Consider the following 24,257-nt stretch of genomic DNA (forward strand, 5'->3'; position numbering starts at 1 on the left):
GTTTTTGTTACATTTAAACTATATCAAGTAATATTTTCCCCCTCTCTTTTCGAATATCTAGAGACATCGGCTACGATACCTACAATACTTAATATATTTAATTCAAATAGTGTATAAGGCGCTTAGAAAAATATCACGATTGTTTAGAAATATTTCCTGTCGTTTGTTGAACAAACAAATATGGCTAACAGCATTTTTGTAACCTTAAAATCGTAAATTAACGTTTTTATCAGAGAGAATTTAGATGAATAAAGTAATTAATACGCAAAAACTTTACTAAATACTTAACAACGTATCGTTCTTACTGAGAAAATAAATTCGAACAAGATAATAAATTAGATAAAAAATTACGATAATTGGCGGTCGCATCAAAATACAGTGATAATACTGTCAGAGTTTTTATGTTCATTTTCGTATTCAATTTTTACCATTATTAAAATATATACACAATCAATATATTTGTGAATAATTTATTGTTTTTTTCTCTCTCTTTTCATTCGTTAATCATCCCATTTTTTTAGTTACTATTTCATAGATTTTTACTTATCGACTGAGACGCATATACACATTACGTATGAATGCAGTCGTCTCTTTTGATACGAATTATAAATACTTGTTTTATAAAAACTATCGAGTTTTCGAATTTATTGATTTCATTAGAATTTTCCTTTTCATATCATTAACCATAATCTTATACAAACATAAATTTCAAAATAAAATAAAAGTTGATAAGATTATCAAGCGTATGAGAAGAACTGTCAATGTTACGTTTCTATATGCAATTTACTTTAGCAAAAATACGGAATTTACAGAGAAGATATATTGATAAAAAAATATGGAAAGTGGTTCATTGACAAAGGTTTTACATGACTTTTTTACAACTATAGATGGAGAGTTAAGTCTTTGCAAAGGAGAACATTTTTTGGTATGCATGTAACAAAATTATTTAACTAACCTTTTTTTAATGTTTAAGAAAGCAAATTATTCTTATGTATTATGTTTTTCTTGAATAGATACATAAAATAATTGACAAGCATTGGTGTTACGGACAATCAAGTAACAAAACAGGAAAGTTTCCTTTGAATCATTTACATAAAGTTGAGATTCCATTCTTACTAGATACCCAGAGTTTATTTGTATCAATAGCTGCCTTTACGGGGGAACAATCTGGAGATTTATCATTTGGAGCAGGTAATATATAGTAGTTGAATAATATATATAAAAAAAAAAGAAAATAACAATATCGAATTATCATTAATATTGTGTACCAATTAAATATTTACATTTTATCAGGGGATCTTATTATTGGAATACGCGAAGTTGGATCAGGATGGCACTTTGGACAAATAGATTCCAGAGTTGGAATTTTCCCTACCACGCATACATGGCAATTAGATACAAATTTGATAAAGGTACGCTTCTACCGATGCGTTAAATATATAATTTATTTGCAATATTAATTAAAATTTTATAAAAGAAAAATAAGATGTGCAGGTGTTAGCTTTTATTTTTAGAGAACGGGTAATAAGAAAATTATAAAAAGAAAAGGAAAAGTGAAAGTGACATTGAAGGCACAACTTGAAGAAGAATTAGATTTAAATGAAGGTGAAGTAGTCACAGTGACAGAAGTTTTGGATGATGGTTGGTGTCGCGGAATTACGGAAGATGGTAGATGTGGCATCTTTCCGGAAGGATTTATTTCTTATATGAATGATGAAGCCAACGATCAAACAGATACATGTGTCTCAAGAGAAAACGTTTTTCCTCCATCCATATCTCATATTAATTCGGTGGAGAATAATGTTTCCAATAGTTATTCGGTACAGTCATATAACGAAGAGGATCCTGCACCAAATTATTTCGACATATTTCCACAATTTTCTACATCCAAAGAAAAAATTTCAGAAGATAATGATCGCGACGATAATGCAAATTCGTTCGATGTTAAACCATACGCCATAACGTTATATCCATTTAATGCTCAATTTCCAAACGAGTTAAATTTTGGAGTAGGGGAAGTAGTACATCTCATAAAACACGTTGATTCGGAATGGATGGAAGGTAGTATCGATGATAATAAAGGAATTTTCCCAATATCTTATGTTAACATTGTAGTGGATTGTCCAGAAATGAAACCTAAGGAAGAAGTACTTAATAGAGAAGACAATAGCACAGAATATACTTTATTAGAACCAGGTACAATGGCCAAAGTGGAATATACATTTAAAGCACAAATGGATGGAGATTTGAATGTCACAGAAGGTGATATTGTAACTATTATCAGTACGGCTAATGAAAATTGGATTAATGTAAAAAACGTTAATGGCGAGATCGGTTTGTGCCCAAGAGGATATTTAAGTTCGAGTCCTATATCAGAACCTAATACGGATTTCACAATGGATCTTCTAGAAGATTTCGTTGTTTTAAGAGATGACAAACCTAGTTCCTTAACAGATAAAGAATATAAACCAAAAAGACTTTCGGAACCTCATAGACCAGCACCACCAGCACCTGCTCCTGGTCGTACGCCATTGCAGAGCAAAGATTTAACAACTGATAATGCGTGTGCATCTGAAATATCAATTGCTATTAGTGAAAAAAAGGCGGATCAAAGACAAAACGTTATATCGGAATTAGTGCTTACAGAAAAAGAGTATGTTCGTGATCTGACATTAACTTATGAAACTTTTAATCTATCCAATCCTGATTTTCTTAAAGCAAAAGGTATAGATGTTGATGTTTTATTTGGAAACATATTAGAAATTATCCAAGTTGCAGAAGAATTATTACATGAGATATTAAGAGCTATGAAAGGATGTGACGAGCAATTACAGCAAGTTGGTACGTGCTTTACGAAAATGGCAAATAAATTACGTGTCGTATATGTGAAGTACTGTGGAAATCACGAAGCAGCGCTTGCTTTATTAAAAAAGGTTAATATGCAACGTAATTTATTTTTCAACATCATACCATATAAATTATATATATTTTTTCTCTAGAAAAAAAAAGAAAAAAAAAAAAAGAAAAAAATTAGTTTAGTGTCTTGAAAAATGGTAATTAATTTTTTAAATTACCTGGCTATTTCTGACTCATTCTCTCTCTCTCTCTCTCTCTGTATGTTGTGTGTGTGTATCTATACTAATTACAATTATATTTTTTAGTATGAAAATAATGAAGAAATTATGAGTGTATTTAACAAAGGTACTGAGACATTACGTTATCAAATAGCTTGCTTTGACATGAGTTCCATTCTTATAAAACCTGTACAAAGAATTTTGAAATATCCTCTTATTCTGTTTGAATTAATAAAGGTGAGTTTTACTATAATTATTTAAATACTATTAATTTCGTTTATAAATTAGTATGCAAATATTTTTAGTGTACCGAGGATGATCATCCCGATAAACTATCAGTAAAAGAAGCATGGAAAGCGATGACCGATGTGGCTTGTTACATTAACGAGTATAAACGTCGAAAAGATTTAGTATTGAAATATTTAGATAATGATAATACGTTAATTAGAAAAATGGCTAAATTAAATATGCATTCCGTTGCGAAGATGTCAACGCGTTTAAGTACGAAACTATCTGCTAGTTTAGGTTTGACAAATATTGCAGTGGATCCTGTATTCGAAGAACTCGAAAAACAATTTAGATCTATAGAAAAATGTACATGGCAATTGGCAAAAGACGTCGAAATGTGTGTTATTTATTTAAGCGACGAAGCTATTTCCGGTGAAGTTATGTCAGACTATTTAAATCAATATTATCAGGGAACACCAAATCTCGAAATAAAACGAATAAGAGACATCCGTTCGTTAATTTGGTCACAGTTTATGCAAGATTTGAAATCTTGTTTGGAAGTACGTGTAAATGTGCCATTGAATTTATTGACAACATTTTTAGAAGGTCCTGCAGTATTAATTACAAAGAGGCACGATAAGTTATTAGATTATGACGCTGCCATATCGAAAAGCGAAAAATATAAAGAGTCCAAAATTGTAATTATATTTTATTACACATATCTATATCGATTAAAGAATTTTTCTAACGACGAATGATTGATCGATTAGGTACAGGACGAGTTAGCAGCAGCAAAAGGTAATTTCGAAGCCTTGAATCAACAGTTGTTGGAGGAACTACCGATATTAATTGACGCAGCTATGAAAGTCTTAATTAGATGCATTAACGCCTTTACGAATGCTCGAAAACTTTTAAGCGGAAGAATTACGAAAAGATATTTAAAACTTTGCGAGGTAAGTGTGCGATCATTTCTTTTTTCTTAATTCGTATTAAATATAATTAAAAATAATCTGATCTAATGAAAGCAAAATAAAAAAAAAAAAATAAAATAAAAAAAAAACAAAAACAAACAGAAGAAGAAAAACGAAAAATATTTTTTCTCACAGATTACGACTCAAGTGTCGCTAAAAGATATTCTAGAATCTTTCTTGGTAAATCATAATTTACTTTGGAATCAAATCGCGCGTTTCTCATTCGGTGGTACAAATCTGAGAACAGAAGAAGAGAAAGAGGAATTGTGTCCACAAGGTGAAAAGGAACGAATTTTGTTGACAAAGAAATATCCGAGGGACAAGTTGTACGTTTTAAAAGAAAACGTAACGAAAACTACATCTCTCGATTTGGGAGCTGTAAAAGGATCTTTGGTAGCTGTTATAAAGAATCAAGATCCTATGGGTGATACTACGAGATGGCTTATCGATAACGGTACTGTTAAAGGTTTTTTACCAGCTAATAAATTGACACCTCTACAACAAATTCAACAACCGATCAAACAAGCTAGCTTGGAATCTAATACCAATAGGAATACCAATTCAATGTCAGATCTTATATCGATGGTCTCACCTGAAAAGGAAGCAAAGCCTTTGTCAGAATCTAATTTGCAATCGTTACTTTATTTAAATATCGACGAGGAGCTTAATACTAATCAAATTTATAGTAATGTAGAAGAAATTTCAACGACTCAACCGTATCAAAATCTTATTTATGAAGTAAGTCATCTTATAATCAATGTAAATAGAAGCAAAATTATTTTTATCGAAATTATTTATATAAAACTTTCAGTTTTATTATACCATGTACGACTTTGCTGGTGGTATACCTGGTACATTGCCGGTGAAGAAAGGTAAAGCTCTTAGGCTTGTCAGGCCACACGATGAAAAAGGAAACGATGAATGGTGGCTCGTAGAAGATCGTTACGGAAAGAGCGGTTACGTTCCTAAAAATTATTTGACCCCAGCAGCACAGACGAAACCATAATTCAGAAACGATATGAAGTATTGATTTACTTTATAACCGTACAAATTTTCTTAGATACTTTCGTGCCTTAATTTATACAATGATTCAATTACACATTTACATACAGAAATTATATACAAGTATCGCGATTTAATTAAATAATTATATAGATATATATGTAGCTGACATCTTTTTTTAACAGCGAAAGAGATCAATGTAGAACAAGACGAATGTATATATCTTTTGTTTGAAAACTTACTCCAACTCAGTATATTTTCACTGCTTATTATCCTTGTTATCTGATATATCAATGTATTTATTAAAAAAAAAAAAAGAAAAAAAATACTTTTTGCGACGTTGATAAATCTATTTTCTGTGATATGGTAATATTGTATATCATATTCTTACATAGCACGTTACTCTCTTAAAAAGAATCTTATAATCTCGTAATATCTCTTTATGGTGTTTCTATATCAATTTTAAATCGTTTATTTACTTTATGTGTATATTTTATTGTACATTGAAAGTGTAAAATTGTTTGTTATCTATACATACACGCACACCACACACACACACACATATATATATATGAATTCTTTTAACTTGGTTATATATATATATATATATAAAATATCGTTTAAAAAAAAAAAGAACCTTTCATTTTGTTTGTCATAATAAGCTAGACACGATGACTTTACAAAATTACATAGAAAACACGTATAGTAATTATATCGATTATATGTTTCTCAATGATATTTTATTTTTTATTCTTATACTTACTTGTATATATGTTTCTCAATGATAGTTGATTTTTTATTCTTATACTTACGTTCATAAGCTGACAAATCATTGAAATATAATTCGTATGTCGATATAAATTTATGGTGATTATTATTTACTTTTGATAGGAGAGGCTGTTTCTTTATGATACCTTACCTTACAATAGAAATTTTCAAAATGCATTGTGTGTGTGTGTGTGTGTGTGTGTGTGTCATGTTAAATATTAAAATATAAGAATAGTTTAATGTTCCTTAGGAGTGGACCACGAAAAAAGATCATTTTTAAAAATGTATCTTTTTGGACCATAAAAATTATGAAGGTCGATTATTAGATTATGTTTTTCTAATTTTAATATGTAAATTAGAAATATTTTTAAGTCTCACGAATATTATGTTGTATATGAGATAATATTTATCTTCAGAATCAATTAATTATGATTATTGGTATCAAATGATCTTATGTCGTAATTGAAGGCAACAATTATACGATTATTTTTTTTAATAAAAACGTATTATATTTTACTATATATTATCGTCATGTAATATAATACATTTATACTGTCACGATCAACAGTCGGTACAATGACGTTTCGTGTACCTACAAATCTAATGCTTATTATAAGATTATGATATAAAAGAAGTTGTATGTATATATATATATATATATATACGTACACATATATACATACATACATACGTACATATATGTATATATACCTATATATTTATATATATATATATATCGTTTAAATAAACGAAACAGTCTTTTCAGATAGAGCAACTTTTAACTGCAATGCGATTCATTGTTATTAATACGTATAGTATTAATAAAACATTTTCTCGACAAAACTTATAACTAAACTTATTTATCTATAGACGCAAAAAATACTGATCTAAGGATAAACAATGAACTTTCACACATCGAACGCCATTGGTTAGAAGGGAGGTGGGGATGAGTATCGAAATTGACGATGAAAACGAGTTAAACGATTATAACATTTCGAACTCATTCATTCATTCTTTCTTATTAATCTAACATTCGATTTTCTCGTTTTCTCACTTTTGTTTTCTCTTTCTTTCTCTCTTTCTCTCGTGTATCTCTGCCGCGAGCTATCGTTATATTATAAATATATATCGTAATTATAATTATAGTATAAATTTTAAACTATGTTCATTGACGTTCTTGAATTCGTTCGAGATGCCATTTAAAAAAAAAAAGAAAGAAAAAAAAGGGAAGTGAAATTTTTTCTACGATAGAAATTAGATTCAAAATATATATAACCATGAGAGATCGTCGGTAGGAGTACACATGTAAATATAAGTACACACACGCACACACACGTCTCTTTCTCTCCCTTTCATACACTCGCAAAACAAAAATCATTCATACATCACATTAAACAAACAAAAATCAAATCGTTAATTTAGAAACTTTCTCTCTCTCTCTCTTTCTATGATCCTTGAAAAAAAACTCTAATTCGATCCTAACGAGATAGGAAAATAAATCCTATTTAAATTTATCGAAACTTCTCTTTCCCCAGATAATTATATTCCCTTGTCACAATTTTTCTCATATCTTCGGTTATATGTTTGAGCGAAATTAAGGAGAAAGAAAGAAAGAAAAAGAGAGAAAGAGAGAGAAACTCGATAGGTATTTTCGAGTTCTTGTTGAATCCATGAAAGAAGAGTCTCTTGGACACGGCTAATCGAGAACAAAAGAGAGACAGAGATAGATAGTCAGCAGACTGACAGATGAAATTTCTCTTTCTCTTCTTCTTTTTTCTCTTTTAATCAGCTGGATAGAAACGAAGAATCGCACGACCTTGAATCATGGAATGACAAAGCTTGTGAACGACGTCAAGTGCTTCCTCGGCAGGATATACCGTATGTGGTGGTGGTTCGATTTCGTTCGATGCAACCAATTGAACCAGTTCACGGAGTTGTTCCAATGTACCTGGTTCAACCGACTTTATACTTTGTTGTCTTTCTTCGGCACGTCTACTAAACTTTGGTAAAAGACGATCAGCTACTTCCTTTATCACGAATACGACTCCGCCTTTGCTCAAACATTGGATGCTACGATGTAGACTACGGGACGTAGTTCCAAAGTCAATTACAACGTCAACCTGACCTTGACAAGCGTCCATCGTCCGTTCGATCAGCTGTTTCTCATACAGATCTTCGTTCCATTGTACAACGTTAACGCTGTAAGCAAAGTTCAAACTATTTGTTAATAAATTGAATGAACTGTCCATCTGTTTATTAACTGATTCGGAATTTATTATCGTTCTTCAACTTGGTTGTTTTGATATTTTATTATAAATCCGGATTATTGGATTTCGTAGAATCGTGTATGTCAAATGCATATATCAAAATATAGATATTATATCAACATCAATTTATCATTTACAGATAATTTTTCACGTATCTCGATTTATTATCAGTCACTATAGTTACTATCTAAACAACCAAAAGCTGTGCATATGTTTGTGTGAATATGTTCTTAACGAATCATGAAAAACACGATCATCATGTATCTGAGTGTTTACGATTGTGTATGATTTCCATCGAAAACCAATACACAATCGCGTTCAAATCTGAACGAATCTTATCTCTTAAAACTGATTAAAGAAAGTAAGTATTCTCGAGGAAAAAAAAAATAATTTTGACAAGATAATTAAGAATTCGATTTGATACGATTGATGACAATTGAAATGCAAACGCTGGCTGGACTTTGATTGAATGAAACAATTACTGACGATATCAAAGAAAATATCAATAAAGAAAACGAGAATCGAATTATCTCGAATAAAATAACGATAAAATATTTCCTGGCGCAATGATCGAAATAACAATAACATCGATACAAAATCGACCAAAAAAAAAAAAAAAGAAAAAGAACTAAATAAGTCAAAAAAAAAAGAAAGAAAGAAAGAAAGAAAGATCTATGAGATTCCTACCGTTGAAATTCTTGTGCCATTATGAGACCATCATCTTTAAGTGTTGCGATTGTTATGGTCACTCTATCCTTTATATCACTGAAGTGATAAGCCGCAATTCTCAATGCCCAAAGTGCTAATCCACCTGTGCCAACGATCAATATCTTGCATACAGTCTTCTCGTCTCTTTCCTTCAAAAGATTCTGTACATGCTCGTGTGCAGAAAATACGGTGTTCATAGCAAGTAGTGCACCGGCTGGTAACATAGCTGCTACGCTCAATGACATATTGTCGGGTATCTTTATAAGATATTTAAGATCATGTACAACCAAATATTCGACGTATCCGTTTGGTATTCCTTCGTACGGATAAAGGATAACGCGATCTCCAAGAGCGTATTCGCAATCCTCGTTAACGTCAGAACCAAGAGACTCGATGACACCGGCAACTTCGTATCCAGGAAATAATGCGGCATCTCTTACGCCATGATGAGGAATGTTAATTGGGAAATCACCCTCTAAGGATGCCTCGGTAGCCAAACTACTGGTACTTGATACCGATGTGAGAGACGAGAGACTCGGTGAACGTTTTGGATGATAACAAGCTCCGGCACAAACTACACGGATTCGAGCACCTTGTGCGGGTACATCAGGAACCGGTACATCGAAACTAAATACGCAGTCTCGTCCTGTTACGCTTGGACTTTCGATCGACAGTTGTCTGCACAGCTTGTTCATTTTCTCTTCTCTGAAAAACAAAACAAAATATAATAAATTCCAATGTTAATACGATATATGCATATTTGAGTTTTATTTCTTTCTTTCTTATTAATCCTTAATCGTTGTTTGAACGTATTTATATTATATATAATCGCGTATAATCTTTTAAGTACTTGGAAAATAGAAAACGAAACTCGCTTTCTAGATTCCTCTTATTTTACGTTTCATTTTACGCTTCAATCGATATCTCCTTTCAAGCACTCCAATGGAATGATTTCTCACGATAACGTAGATAAATTATTGAAGCATATTGCACCGTGATTCATGCTGCATCTAACTGTATATCACATTTGTATACATATACATATATAAAAAAAGAAAGTTTCTCAAATTTAAATTCATATCTTTTGTATTTTTCACTGTTTCGTGTAAGGCAAGAAAAGAAGACAAAACCGAACGAAAAAACACAACGATATAAAACGATATAAACGGTATACTATTAACAACGAAATTATAAAATATAATGATAATACAATAATATAATGATATAATATGAATAATAATAATTACGCGTACCCATTACAATGGGTGGGACAGGCCTTATGAGGGATCGATGGCACTGGCTCCAATTCCACAGGCATCTTGATATCGTTGAATGACAAATTTTCAGGAAGAAAAAAAAAACAGTAAAGACGGACGATAATCGTCGAATCTTAACAAAAACTCTTTATAGGGATCTTTCGATAATAAAATAAAAACAAAAAATGAACGATCGTATTTTCGAAAAATAGTTGTCAAATATTCGACGTAAATAAGGGAAGTATTTTCGAAAGAAGGGAGAAAAGATTTGATGGAAAAAAATCCAATCAAAGAAAAACAAAAGAGAACGTAGGACAAATACCGAATTCGTTGTCGCACGTGTTGTTCCTTCGAACGCGCGAAACGGACTAACTCGAAGCGTCGAGAAACGCAGGCTTTTATACCGTTGCTCGAGAGTATACACCAAGCAACGTGATGATGGTAGAAAAGAGGAGCGCGGTGAAGGGAGGAAACGATTTGAGGGGCGAAGAGAGCAGGGGAGGAGTTGGTGCACGGTAAGAAGGGAGAGACGTAACGTAGAAGGGTTCGTAGGGAACGTATATATACGAACAAGCACAAATGAAAAGAAGGCGTGAGAGAACCACTCACGAAACGAACGCATGCACGTTTGTTTTTTCATGCGTGTTTCTCTCCCCACTTATCAACCTCCAGTCGTCTTCGTAGTTGTTGTCTTTTATTAAATCGATCCTTAATGAGAAATAAGAGAGAAAGAAAGGATGAAAGAGATGGAGATACGTAGTTCGTCAGGTGCCATTTAAATGGAAATGATATATATATATATATATATATATATATGTGTGTATTTAAGAATTACGGTGTATGTTTACTCCTTTCTTTCTTTTATTGTTTTGTTTTCAATATTTTTTTATTTCCCTTTTGTCTCTTTTTTTTCTGATTCCGCAATTCATAAGTTGCGAATTATTAGTTTGAAGAGCAATCTTTTTTATGATGTCACTCATTGATCGATATATCCAAAAAAATGTCCACTTGTAATTACCTCTTTTTATTTGTTCGTTCGTTCGTTTCTTTTTTTAACATTGCCATAACTTTAACGAAACATTTTCATAATCGTTCACGACGCGACAGATTTTTTCCCTTTGCTGATGGACTTTAAAGAAGCTTGACCTAGGTCAGTTTTTCCCGTGTGAACGGTGTCGCAGTGTTTGTACGGAATCGTTCCGTACGATCGGTTTGTGGAAGGATTGAATTAAGCACGTTCGTTTTGTACGGGATATTCGTATAAAAATTTTCAATCAAAAGGAAAAAAAAAAGAAAGAAAGAAAAAAAAAAAGAAAGATGCAAATATTTCATTTAGATCATACACTGCGTGTTATTATCGTGTTCTTCACGAAGAACGTCCTTCGTTAGAATTACGAACGATTAAATCTGATTCGTTAAACGTTCCAGTTCTCGTCGTTTAATTAAATTCAATATTCAATGATATGTATATGTAAGTAGGTGTGTGCGTGCGCGTGTGCGAAAAAAAAGAAAAAGAAAAAGAAAAAGAAAAGGAAAACCGAAGAATCGTCTTAATTCATAAATCAGTCGTCCATCAATAAACAGCTGTTGCTATTTCTCTCGTTATCGAACACGTTTATGGCTTTAATGATATTACGTAATTTCGAGTTAAATTTAAATGACACACTTTCTTTCGATTTGTAACTACTACTCTCTCTCTCTCTCTCTCTCTTCGAGACTTGGAAACGAAAGATGAAAGCAGAATTTTCTTTTATATTTCTCTTTTTTTTTTTAAATAGAAAAGAAAAGGAAAGAACACACGATGTGCCAATGTTAATGCAAAAAAAAAAAAAAATAAATAAAAGAAAGAAAGAGAAAAGAAAAGAAATCAAAGACACGATTTCCGGACAAACAATAACGATATTTAAATTTTAAATAGTCTGGTCTATGTGTCATCATTCCATTTACAATATAAAATGTTCATGCATACAAATTTACAATCGCGTTATAATGAATTCGATGAGAAATGACACGATAGTGTATCAATTTTAATAGATTTTCATTATTATTGGCGTACAAATTGAAATTGTAGATCGGTACATTCTGTTCAGTTGTTTTTCAAAAGATTTCATTATAAAGAGAATAAAGAAAAAAAAAACGTGATAGTTTTATTCATTTATCTATATTATTTTCATTACCAATAACAACAACAACAACAACAATTTTTTAATGTAAAATCATTAAGATCATAGATTGTAAACATTCTATCTATAAGCTGGTGCAATTATTTACCAGTTTGTCTTTCTAAGGAAAACGTTTAGAACTTGTTTATGAACATGACAATATATAGGTATATACGTATATATATAATAGCTAACTCTATTAATGTTATCATTTTAATAACGATTTATCTCTATCCCCTTAAACGTCATCCTTTCAAACATTATATAGATGCAGCATGCCTCGTTTAGATTGATCGTTTGTTTTGAATACACACCGAAGTCACTTCTCTTTTTTTATGGACGACGTCACGTTTATCGATTATAATTATTCATCAATTTTGAGAGATTGAATGAAGAAAAAAAAAAGAAGAAAGGTAAATATATCTAATCTGAAAATATTTTAATAGCAATTTAGAAGATTTATGGCTGTACTTAAAAAAGAAAAAAAAAGTATTTCCAATATTTTTTTCCTAATCGATCGTATTCCTCTTTATTTCATGTACCATCAATTCTTCATCGTATATACATGATATCTATCTAAAATTTTTATTATAAATTTATTATATATAGATCTAAGAAATATATGCACTTATACAATATAAATACAATACTTACAAAAACAAATACTTATACAAATACAAAAAAGATCATATAAATTTATTTATCATATAAATAAATAAAATAAAAAAAAAAAAAAAAATTCCTAGATGAATTTTCCTTATGAATTATCTAGATAATCCTAGATATTTCAAAACTCTCATAAATTATTCCTCTTTTTGAGATTTTCTAAACGTTCGTAATTTTTTTACGATTTGTAAAAAAAGAAATTAGCTTAAAAAAAGATGACACATGCAGTAGTTTTATAGTTTTGTGCCAACTCCCCTTCCCTGTTATTTACACGAATATGGGTATACATATATAAATCGTATTACGTTTATATACATATATATAAATTTCAAGATGAAATTTCGAAAAACGAATTATGAATCAATATATAAAGAAACATAAGAGTATAATAGAGTCGATCACGACTTGGACATGCGTAGTCCATTAGCAGTCTCGCTTCGACTCCTTTTGCAACCTTCGTATGATTAAAGAAAAAAAAAGCTCAAGCTATCGCGGCAATGAAGAAAACATCACGTTTAACTCATACATCGTGTTACTCGTGTCCTTCTTACCTGCATAGAAGAAAGAAAGAAAAAAAAAACCAGAAAGATAAAGAAAGAGAGATAGATAGATAGATAGAGAGAGAAAGAGACTTGAGGAGGTTGTTCTTAATTAGTTACACACGTTCACTAGTTTCTCAAAGCAGTAAGTTTCAATGATAATCGAGAGTCCGAACACTGTGAAAACAATGTTGTACACATTACGTAAGTTAACTATAAAGAGCTTTGTAGAATGCTCCTATTCGATCATCGTTTAATCGTTGTTTGACCTCGTTAAAAACCGAACATAACAGGTACGCTGTTGTTGACTGTTCGTTTTGTCGTCCACTCATATACTCTTCTTACTACGTGTTATTATTAACACGTAAAAGAATTTAGCATTATAAAGAAGGAGAATGAGAGAGAGAGAGAGAGAGAGAGGGAGAGAGAGAGATTCAAAAATTGAGATTATCTTTCACAATCTTTGATAATATCGTATGTATTCGATAAGGAAGTTAATAAAAAAATTATGTCACCAATGAGAATAGTCTTCGAGTACTTTCAAAGGATCGATAGATCATTACTTGCAAGTTACATTATGCAAGGACGTTGAATCGATCGGATGATACGACAATCTTTGAATATTCTTTTTCTCTTTTCTTTTCCTTTTTCTTTTCTTCTTCCATTTGCAATTTTATTATTGTTTTATTATTATTAAAAATGATATACGTTTGAAAGGATGTCTCTCTGACGTTGGGTTGGTTCAATCATGCGATTAAATGAAATGGGCTCTCTTTTACATTTATTTTTTAAGCTATGATAGACGGCTGTTTTTAAGTGATCATTCGACTTTGAATCATTTATATATAGGTATAGATGTATATACACATACACACAGACACACACGTGTAAGTATACTTTATAGATGTTATTGATAATCACGATTCGAATTGAAGACTTTCACGCATCTAGTGCATGACAAACTATTCTTTACCCTCTCCAAAATGATTCAGAATCGATATATATATATATATATATATATATATATATATACACACATACACACACACCCACACCTACGAATACCATAGTCTTGTTAAAAATAAATCAACGACGAAATTTGTATGATCAATCGTTATCTTTGGAAATATCGGAACGTTATCATTGTAATTCATTTCGAATTACTTTAATGGCCACATTTATTTTTAGTTCTATTTATTTATCGTCGTAACTCCTTTCGAATAATTTTCTAACGCGTAATATGTAATTAAGTCGCGTCTTTTGGGAAATTTTTCGGGAAATTTTTTTCATTGATTCTTGTTAAACTTAAGGATATAGGATATTAAAGTTCTTAGAAAAAATATGCACACGATCAATTTTGTAATTATTATAAAACACGATGAGAAAAACGTGCTCGTGTTATTACAGTAGATTGCAAATCCATTCGCAACGTGGGAATACCTAGATAAAGTCTTTCATCCGAATGACACACAAAGTGTATCTGTATGTATGCGTGCATGCGTGTATGAGTGTTTTTTGCATACGAGTAGATATTCTTAAAATTTATTGACGTTTACAAATGCTTTTAAAAATTGTCTCTGTCTTAATTATCTCACGTTTTTACCGTATTATTCGATACGTCATGAAGGCCAAATAATGACGTACTTGAAAATGATAAACGAAATTTATAGCCAATTGTTAATACATAGAAATGAAAAAAAGAAGGGAAAAAAAAAAAGTAAAATTTAAATTTCAATTGACGATCACGTTGGATCACGTGATCGCATTATGGATCACGTTGATATCACCGATGTATTAAGTTGACCTAATTTTTCTTTTCCTTCTTCTCTTTTTGTCTGGAGGACAAAAAATATCTCGATTTAATTCCTATAGAAGTTATCTGCCTAATACGCATGTAATCTAAATTAGAAATGAAAATCTGCAGTCATCGCTTTGGTGTTTCCATTTGGACGAACCAAAGGAAATATACGCGTATGATAAAAATAGCTTACGTTTAGTATGCAGAAGAAGAAGAAGAAGAAAAAGAAGAAAAAAGAAGAAGAAGAAGAAGAAGAAAGAGCAATCTCCGTGTCAAAGACTTTTTCTCTAATCATTTTTACTTGTCTTCCGCTTCCTATTTTATTTCAACCATCTAATCAACAAAGAACAATTTGTTAATCAAACTTCTAGTCATCGTCGTTTGAACAAAATCTTCAGACTTTCATTAAAACGAGATAAACGAGTGAAAATAATTTTGTCCTTTTACATTATCTAACGAAATACGGAATCTAATTAGCAATTTCGATTTGACAGATGGAACGTCGATCACAAAAAAAAAAAAAGGAATACAAAAATTTTATTCTGAAATCAGGAAATACGTAGATGGATTTATTTGACGAGAAAAAAGAACTCTATTTGTTTTCGTCTAAACAATAAAAAGAAAAAGAAAACAAAATTTATTCCACAACTCGAACTTAATGAATTAATAATTAATTTTGTTATCTCTCCAACGCAATGAAACAAAAAAAGAAAAAAAATAAAGAAAAGAAAAAGAAATCGAGCAAGATTGAAATAAACAATATAAACGCATTGAAGAGGATTAAATAGAAAAAAAAAAAAAAAAAAAATTAAGAAAAAGAAAGAAAAGAAAAAAAAAAGAAAAAAAAACCTGAACAAAGAACAGAAGAGTAGATACTTATCGCTATTACGATTATGCTAACTCAACGAAAATAAAAAAAAAAATCGTTAAAGAAACGATGACTTAATCTTTCGGATCTCAAAAGAAAGTATATACATATATACACACATAAAAGAAAATGAGAAAAAAAATGGAAAAATGGAAGAAATAGAAAAAAAAAATGAAGAGAAATTAAAAAAAGAAAAAAGAAATGAAAACGAAAAAGAGAGGAAAAAACAACAAAGAAGGGGGTAGAAAATATAGAAAAAAAAGAAGAAGAAAAAAAAAGAAGAAAAAGAGAAGAAGAAAAAGAAGGCAAAAAAAAAAAGAAATTGTGCATGTAAACTTCGTTGCTGGAAATCTTGGAGAAGTTTCTTTGTTATATACGCGTTTGGTTCGATACGGTGCACGAGCGAGAGCGCGCGCGCGCGCGCGTACACATACACAGATATATATACATACATACATACACACACAAATGCAGGTTGCCCTGGGTAAAGATGGGGGAAGGCGGTCGATACCATGGCACGCTTGAATCACGTGTACATCAGCAGGCATTCGCGTGTTCGCCCGAGCAGATCTTACATTAGAGCGCACCGTTCTCACCTATTTCGAGTATAATGCTTCGTGTGTGTGTGTGTGTGTGTTTGTGTTTGTGTGTGTGTGTGTGTGAGAGAGAGAGAGAGAGAGAGAGAAAGAGAGAGACTGTAACCCTTTTATAAAATTCGATTTTATATCTCATATTATATATAAACAAACTATTTCATTTTATTCTTATTTATTTCTCTTACTGTACACCCGATACGAAACAATTTTTCAAGCGACGAGAGACAGGAAACGAAAGAAATTTTTTTGTGTAGCTCATAAAAGTTCCGTTACGAGATATCTACGGGGAATTAAGAATTTGTCCGAGAAATTAATTCGACGCCCACAAAATGTCATTCTTCTTTTTTATTTTTTTTTGTTCTTTTTTTCGTCTCTCTTTCCATTTTTTTTTTTGTAGCTCAGAAAAATGTTCCACGATTGTACGCGAGAGACGTACGATAAAAATTTTGAGATTTAAAAAAATGACTTTCTTTTCTTTTTTTCTTTGCAGCTTATCCAATGTCCTACGTGAGATTAGAAGTTTGTTAGAGAAACTATAAAAAAATGAATCATACGAAAAATGATGCATTTTTATTTTCAGCTTCCTTTTTTTTTTACTGTGAGTTCATAGAAGTCCTTCTTATGTGATATCATTTATCTAAACAACTTAATGATACAATAAATACATCCAAGAAACGTTGATAAAAATTTATGAATTATCTTTGTCTATCGATGTACTTATAAACAATAATCACTACTTCTTTCTTTCATATCCTTTGTTCTGATTGACCAAGCAAATTCAGCAACATCTTATATATTGTGTTTCGTTTTAGCTATTCCTGGAACAGCTGTTCGCAGAACGGAGAAATTTTTACTCCACTCTACACATATGTGTGCGTATATATATATATATATATATATATACATATAATCTTATATATCCACCCATGCAAAATCTTTTTTTCTTTTTATCAAATTTTTCAAACAACGAACCTCTCCAAATAATAATTTATAATAATTATAATATTATCCATTTTGTAATTATTATTAATTCATTATAACTTTGCGACAAACAACTAATTAATATATTATTTAATTACAGCGTTAGTAATTTCTATTCCTGATGATTAAATTCTTTCTATTTCCATATTGTTTTGCAATTTTCTTGGGACATAAAAAAAAAAAAAAAGAAAAAAAATCAGAAAAGAAAATACATAAATTTGTTAACAGATCCTTAAATACACAATTAAAAACTTAAATAAACTTTTCTAGCAAATATTAAAATTATGCCTTTCTGTTCGAAGAAGAGAATATTTGTAATATCAAATATCATCGTTATTCGCTGTGGCAGTCAATAAAATTGTAGTAGCCACAAGGGAATATATTTTTTTCCAAGAATTTTTAAATTCTTCATTCGAAACGAAACAAAAATTATATCGGGTATATTTTAATAAACTACGAATATTACTATAGTAAACAGAAAGTGAATTCGAAATAATTTTTGTAAAAAGCGAATACGGTTCATAATCATTTTTTTTTATACACATATAAAATTTCTGGCACATTAATCAATAATTATTATTATTATTGCAATGGTCAGGTGAAAATATTTCCTTCGGATAATTTCGAAATTGCATACTCAAAATAAAATTTGTTAAACAAAAATTGTTTTGTCGTCTGACAGATATGTATCTACAGGATGAGCTAAAAGTTTTTAATGATATTTCAAAATCAATCACTCTTTTTCGCAACTTCGTATTAATTTTTTTCCTTTTTTGTCCTTTATAAAAAAGGCTCTTACATCTAGAAACTTTGGGTCCCAACATCGTACAATAAATATGAATAAATTTTTAATAATTTTTTTGTAAAAAAAAAAAAAAAAAAAAAAAGAAAAGAGAAAAAATGAACCCAATTATCGTTTCTTAAAATCTGATTGGTATTAATTTATAATAATCTAGTATTATTATCAGAGATAGAGAAACTAGTTTTATGATGGATATATATATATATATATATATATATATACGTAGAATATATAAGAATATATATATATATATACGTAGAATATATAAGTTATGCTTATCGATTATAAATTACATATCGTTATCTTTATGAGAATTTCTACTAAGACCGAGTTAATAAGTAGGTACTCCTCTTACTGATATGAGAATATTAAAGTCCTGTTATATTAATCGTTTTCATACTTGAGAGAAAAGATCTGATAGATAAATAGCTCAAATCCAAACAAAACATTTTATGTAATTTGAAAACAAACGATAACGATCGTTCTGTCTTGTAATATAATATAAATAATTTAATCTTTTTATAAATCTTTTTAAAATAGTTTTTATAAATATATATATTTTTATAAACACACACACACACACATACACACACATATATTTTTTAAACAAACTAGAACAATTCAATAAAAGTGATTGAATTAGTCGAGTGTATCCATTGAATATTTTGAAGTTAATTTTTGCGCTGGATAAAAAGAAGATGAAAGAAATAAATCTTTGAATGGAAATGAAATTCATTCGAAACGAATCGAGGTATCGAATGAAACGAGTTATGAAGTGGTTGTAGATAATCATTAGCAACGGGTACGTTTTTATGAATAAATGGATACAATAGGAGCAAATAAAAAAAATCACGATACTTTGGTTAATGATCACAGAGAGAAGACTATGTACATAATACATATACAGAGTGGACTAAAAGCTTTTAGATGATTTGTAAAAATAAATCACTCCTTTTCGAAAAGTTAAAAAAAAGGAACAAGTAATAATTATTAGCCCAAATAGCCTGTAAAAATATACTTTTTATTGTTCGAATATAATAATAAGAAAAACGTTGGAATGAAAAATAATCAATAGTATTTTATTATTATCGGCGTTATCTTTTATACGATATATCGTTAACATATGATTATTAATAATACGTTCTCCCAATTTACTTTTCATCTTTACATTCTTTTCTTTCTTCGTTCTTCTTTTTTTTTTTTTTTTTTAGACCGAAGATAAATAATTATTCAGATGCAAATAAAAATTATGTGTTTGTGTTTACTTTTTCTTTTCTCTTTTGGCTCCATAATGTCAATTTCGTAAAGACGAAATAATTTGATATATAAAAGTCATTGAAGAATTTTTGGGCTCATCTAGAAAATTACAATTCATCCTATATATAATATATATATACATACATATAAAAAGTAATATGAATTGAGTCACGTTAGGGACAACTCCTCTGGTGTCGTCCTCAAAAGGTGACATTCGCTTTTCACGATGCCAGCTCGTGGACTGTTTCACAATTGCACGTGGTTACATGGAGTATCTTTTATTTATGCATGTATGTATATACGGGTGTCATCTGTGTGTGTATGTGTGTGCGTATATATATATATATACACGTATACACGTGATTATATGCGTTTACGCACAAACATATGTATAAGAAGCTTTGTGTCCAAGGAGAAGACCATCGTTTTATTTCGCAGCACGTGTGTGTGTGTGTGTGTGGTGTTGAATTATATGTGTGTGATATATATATTATATATATATATATGTACATGCCGTAGCATAACTACCGGACTAACTCAACAAGCTCCAGACTGTTAACGGATCTGAGCACGAAAACAACGTGACTTTCTTTTTTATTTTTCTTTTTTTTCCTTTTAGTTTGTTTACTCACGTTTTTTTTTCTGTTTTTTTTTCTTCTTTATTTTATTTGCGCGTTAATGTATAGCCGAGAACGAGTTCCTTGTTGATATGAAAAAATAAATATTCCATGTGAAGGTGATCAGTATCTATTGTATACGCATTAAGATAACAATAATAATGACAATAACAATAATAATAACAATAACAATTAAATCAAATGATAATGATAATACGTGTTCATCATAGTTATGAAAGATCGTTGTCAAATATTTTATAACAAGTAATGAAAAAAGTAATACGATGTTAAAAAAAAAAACAAACAAACAAACAAACAAACAAAGAAAAAATATCATGGAGGATTACCTTGACACAAGAATAATATAAGGTAACGCATTATGTTTATCTGTTTATCTATTGATCTAAACAATGTTTACAATGTTTATGATTTATCGTATAAACGATAACAAGCAGCGATCGATAATAACACGTTATCGAACATTTTTCATTCAAATTAATCGTAAAATTAAATTCAGCGAAAATATTGAATATATATTATAATTATTAATAATTCATTCTTTCATTTATCTTTTATCTATATATTAATTTCTTCCTATGGTTTCTCTTTATTTTTTTCGATGGAAGATAAATAATTATTCACGTATGAGTAAAAAAAAAAAAACGTACGTCCATGCTTTATTGTATTTCTTTTTTTTTTTTTTTTTCGATAATATCGTACAGACGAATTTGATTTGCCAAAAATAACTATGATATTCTTTCATTCGAAAAGTTTTTATCAAAGATAAGAATGTTTTCATTTAATATTATCACACTATCTCTTTCTCTCTCTCTCTCTCTCTCTCTCTTTTTAACAAATTCTGATATCCATTTATTTATGTACCTATACAGTTATGTACTTTACTAGTAATTATTTGTGCATGTGCATGTTTCATAATAAAAACATGATACATATTTTCGAAATTTCTATTGAAATTTTCGAGTAGATACGTCTACGAGAGTGCCGTTGTCATCGGTTGAATGACAAGTTCGAAGCGATCAGCTGATCGCTCGGTCACGTTAAAAGGGAAAGGCACGTGAAACGTGTTTGTTCTCTGACTTTGATTCTGCCTGACTCATAATTTCATTCTACAGGGTGGACGGAAAGTTCTCGGACCTGTTGTTTCAATTCGAGTTTTAATCTGACAAGAAAAAAATCTAGTCTAAACGATCTCGGAAAAGTAGTAATTAATTTTTAATATTATTTACAAAAAAAAAAAGCAACTTCTTGCCTCATCCTTTGCTATTCTATATTTATTCATGATTTATATATAATGTAATGTGAACAATTTTGTGAATATATATTTTTTCTTTTTCGAATTTGACGTTTGAAAAAAGTTCATTTTTTAATTCGCCAATTAAAAGTAATTCGTCTGATTACCAATTGTAAATTTTTCCTTTGGAATTAAAACTTGCGACAGATATTGCATAATATTCTATAAAAAGACATAATTTGATAAACAATATTGTTATTACGATAAGAAAAAAAAAACCGGTGTTACGATATGAAAGTCACCTGATTTATTATTAACATATAATTATAATTATTTTTAATCTGTTTTAATTCGCTCGAGTACGTGACGTTCTTATCTCGTCTTACGTATAAATGATGATCGATCACGAAGGCAAACAATGAGAAATATATTATTATATAAATTGTCATTTGACGCCAGTCTAGAAATTGTAGTTTCATGCGAATTAAACAATTATTTTAAACGTGAAAAACTGAGTTTTGATAAACTGCATTTTGAATTCGTATAAGTAATCAAAATTATTCGTAGAAGAAGAAGATGGAAAGATTTGACGAATAAATGTTTAAAAGTCGAGATTTTTTATAATTTAACGAAGTTAAATTTATGTCCGTATGTATCTATATATGTATGTATCTGTGTATCTAATATATCTTGTAATAAGCGAATCTTGTAATAAGAAGATAATAAGCGAAGAAAATATTGTACGTTGTGCGTAGATACTTACACGAGTAGATGTAAATATTTACAGAATTGTGCGACGTACAATTAGTTCGATCACGACCATTTGCACGACAATTCTAAATTAATTTTTTATTTCTCTGTTAAACGAACGTGAAAGATAAACACACGTGTTCCTATTACACAATAATAATGATGATAATAATAATAATAGTAATAATGATAATGATGATTATATTAATAATAATAATAATAATAATAATAATAACAATAAAACTATGTATTTCTAAGAAAAATATTTTCAAATAAATAAACAAAAGCGACAAAATTCAATCTAATGTAAATTAAAAAATTAATGAATTTAAAGTTATAACGAACCTACAAGAAAATTTTTCTTCTTTTCTTTTTTCTCCTTTAAATGCGTCGTGTAAATTCAACCGCACGAACAAACACATATACAAACGAACGAACACACGGATATATGGATACTCGTATAATAAATGTTTCATAAATGTAAACGAATATACCGCAGTTTTACCGCATTGCAACAAAATCTTGAAGCAGTTCGCGAAGTATCATACGTGACCACAGTGCTCGCTTTACACTAGTGTAATGACCTTTGATACTACAGAGAGAGAAAGAAAAAGAGAGAAATAGAAAGAGAAAGAGAAAGAGAGATAGAGACAGAGACAAAGAGAGAGATAGTCATTCAAGCTCGTGCTATAAATGGTAGAACTTCAAAATACATATTTTACATATACGTTCTCGATGACACAAGTATAATGCTTTTAAAGAATGATATCATTATATTTCTCAATGTTATATCTTCTTCCCTTCGATCATTGATAACTTTTAACCTCTAATACCAAGTAAATCCTAACGAGGATAACGCAATACGTGTATTTAAAAAAATAGCCGAGATATACATAATTATTTCATTTAACTCGTGTGTTGTCAAATTTTTTTAATAATCCTCGAGTCTTACTTTTATCTATTTTTAACACTCGATAATAATATCACGTACGAACGATACGGTTACCAGAATGAAACAATAAAAGTTAGTTGTATACTTATCATTTCTATTTTTTTCTTTTCTTTTTTTCATTTGCAATACCGGTTATAAGAATTATTAATTGCAGATGTGATAATCTTAATATGAATTTATCGCAGAAATATCAATGATCTATTAAGAATGAATCAATAAAAATATTACTATTTTTCTTATCTCTCTCTCTTTCTCTCCTTTATATGTTTATATTAAACCAATTTGTAAAGTTATCATCGTTTGAAGCGATACAAAAATTATAGTATTACGATATAATAAATTAATTGATTTAATAACAATGATAAAAAGATTAATTAGCAATTGCTCTAATAAATATACTTGGAGAAATTATAGATTGGTATATGGTGCAAGTCCTCATCGAATTTCTCTAGTATTTATTAACGATCATTTATCAACAATCTCAAACAATTATCAACGGGATCAAAAGATCTCTCGTTGCTCGTTGCCTTTTATTATTATACTTACTTATTCCGACCCCCTACATCGCGATTCACTCATGACGTTCACGTTATATTCAATGAACAATGTCAATTACTGAGATTAGCTGAGATTTGAATTAGGTTGGATCTCCAACAGGCGTAGATTGTTGACGAACCGATCACGTTGCCTGAACACGTCATAGAGTTGTATCGTACGATCAATAATTGAACTTTATAGAAATA

General features: G+C 29.9%; 2 protein-coding genes across 7 annotated transcripts in view; one reads left to right on the plus strand and one right to left on the minus strand.

Moving 5' to 3' along the window:
• Positions 1-111: 111 nt before the first annotated feature.
• On the plus strand, positions 112-6,564 carry LOC122632435 (dynamin-binding protein-like). 4 transcript variants are annotated; one of them, XM_043819195.1, is made up of 9 exons: positions 112-925; positions 1,014-1,191; positions 1,294-1,412; positions 1,515-2,933; positions 3,162-3,311; positions 3,380-4,000; positions 4,073-4,255; positions 4,409-5,011; positions 5,085-6,564. In XM_043819195.1, exons 1-9 carry the CDS (start codon positions 836-838, stop codon positions 5,277-5,279), a joined length of 3,558 nt encoding a protein of 1,185 aa, XP_043675130.1. In that variant the 5' UTR covers positions 112-835; the 3' UTR covers positions 5,280-6,564. The 4 variants fall into 4 exon arrangements, with proteins under 4 accessions (XP_043675130.1, XP_043675133.1, XP_043675132.1 ...); XM_043819198.1 differs by lacking the exons at positions 112-925; positions 1,014-1,191 and having other exon boundaries at positions 1,293-1,412; positions 1,517-2,933; XM_043819197.1 differs by lacking the exons at positions 112-925; positions 1,014-1,191 and having other exon boundaries at positions 1,495-2,933.
• LOC122632442 (quinone oxidoreductase) overlaps positions 6,530-24,257 on the minus strand; it is a 20,506-nt gene continuing 2,778 nt past the window's right edge. Inside the window, exons 1-3 of one of the 3 annotated variants that reach the window (XM_043819214.1) lie at positions 10,272-10,539; positions 8,998-9,723; positions 6,530-8,260 (exon numbers count right to left, since the gene is read on the minus strand). In XM_043819214.1, the coding sequence (XP_043675149.1) occupies positions 7,825-8,260; positions 8,998-9,723; positions 10,272-10,336 (1,227 nt within the window). In that variant the 5' untranslated portion in view covers positions 10,337-10,539 and the 3' untranslated portion in view covers positions 6,530-7,824. Of the gene's footprint in view, positions 8,261-8,997; positions 9,724-10,271; positions 10,540-24,257 lie in introns of those variants that run through there. The other 2 variants (XM_043819215.1, XM_043819216.1) reach the window with 2 other exon arrangements.

This window comes from Vespula pensylvanica, chromosome 10 (assembly GCF_014466175.1).
Source record: "Vespula pensylvanica isolate Volc-1 chromosome 10, ASM1446617v1, whole genome shotgun sequence".
NCBI lineage: Eukaryota > Metazoa > Arthropoda > Insecta > Hymenoptera > Vespidae > Vespula > Vespula pensylvanica.

Excerpts from the sequence above, each read along its gene's own strand:
- LOC122632435 (XM_043819195.1), top strand. The coding sequence starts at position 836 with ATGGAAAGTGGTTCATTGACAAAGGTTTTACATGACTTTTTTACAACT. Across the intron at positions 1,192-1,293 it reads AGATTTATCATTTGGAGCAG|GGGATCTTATTATTGGAATA; the intron begins GTAATATATAGT and ends ACATTTTATCAG. Across the intron at positions 1,413-1,514 it reads TAGATACAAATTTGATAAAG|AGAACGGGTAATAAGAAAAT; the intron begins GTACGCTTCTAC and ends TTTTATTTTTAG.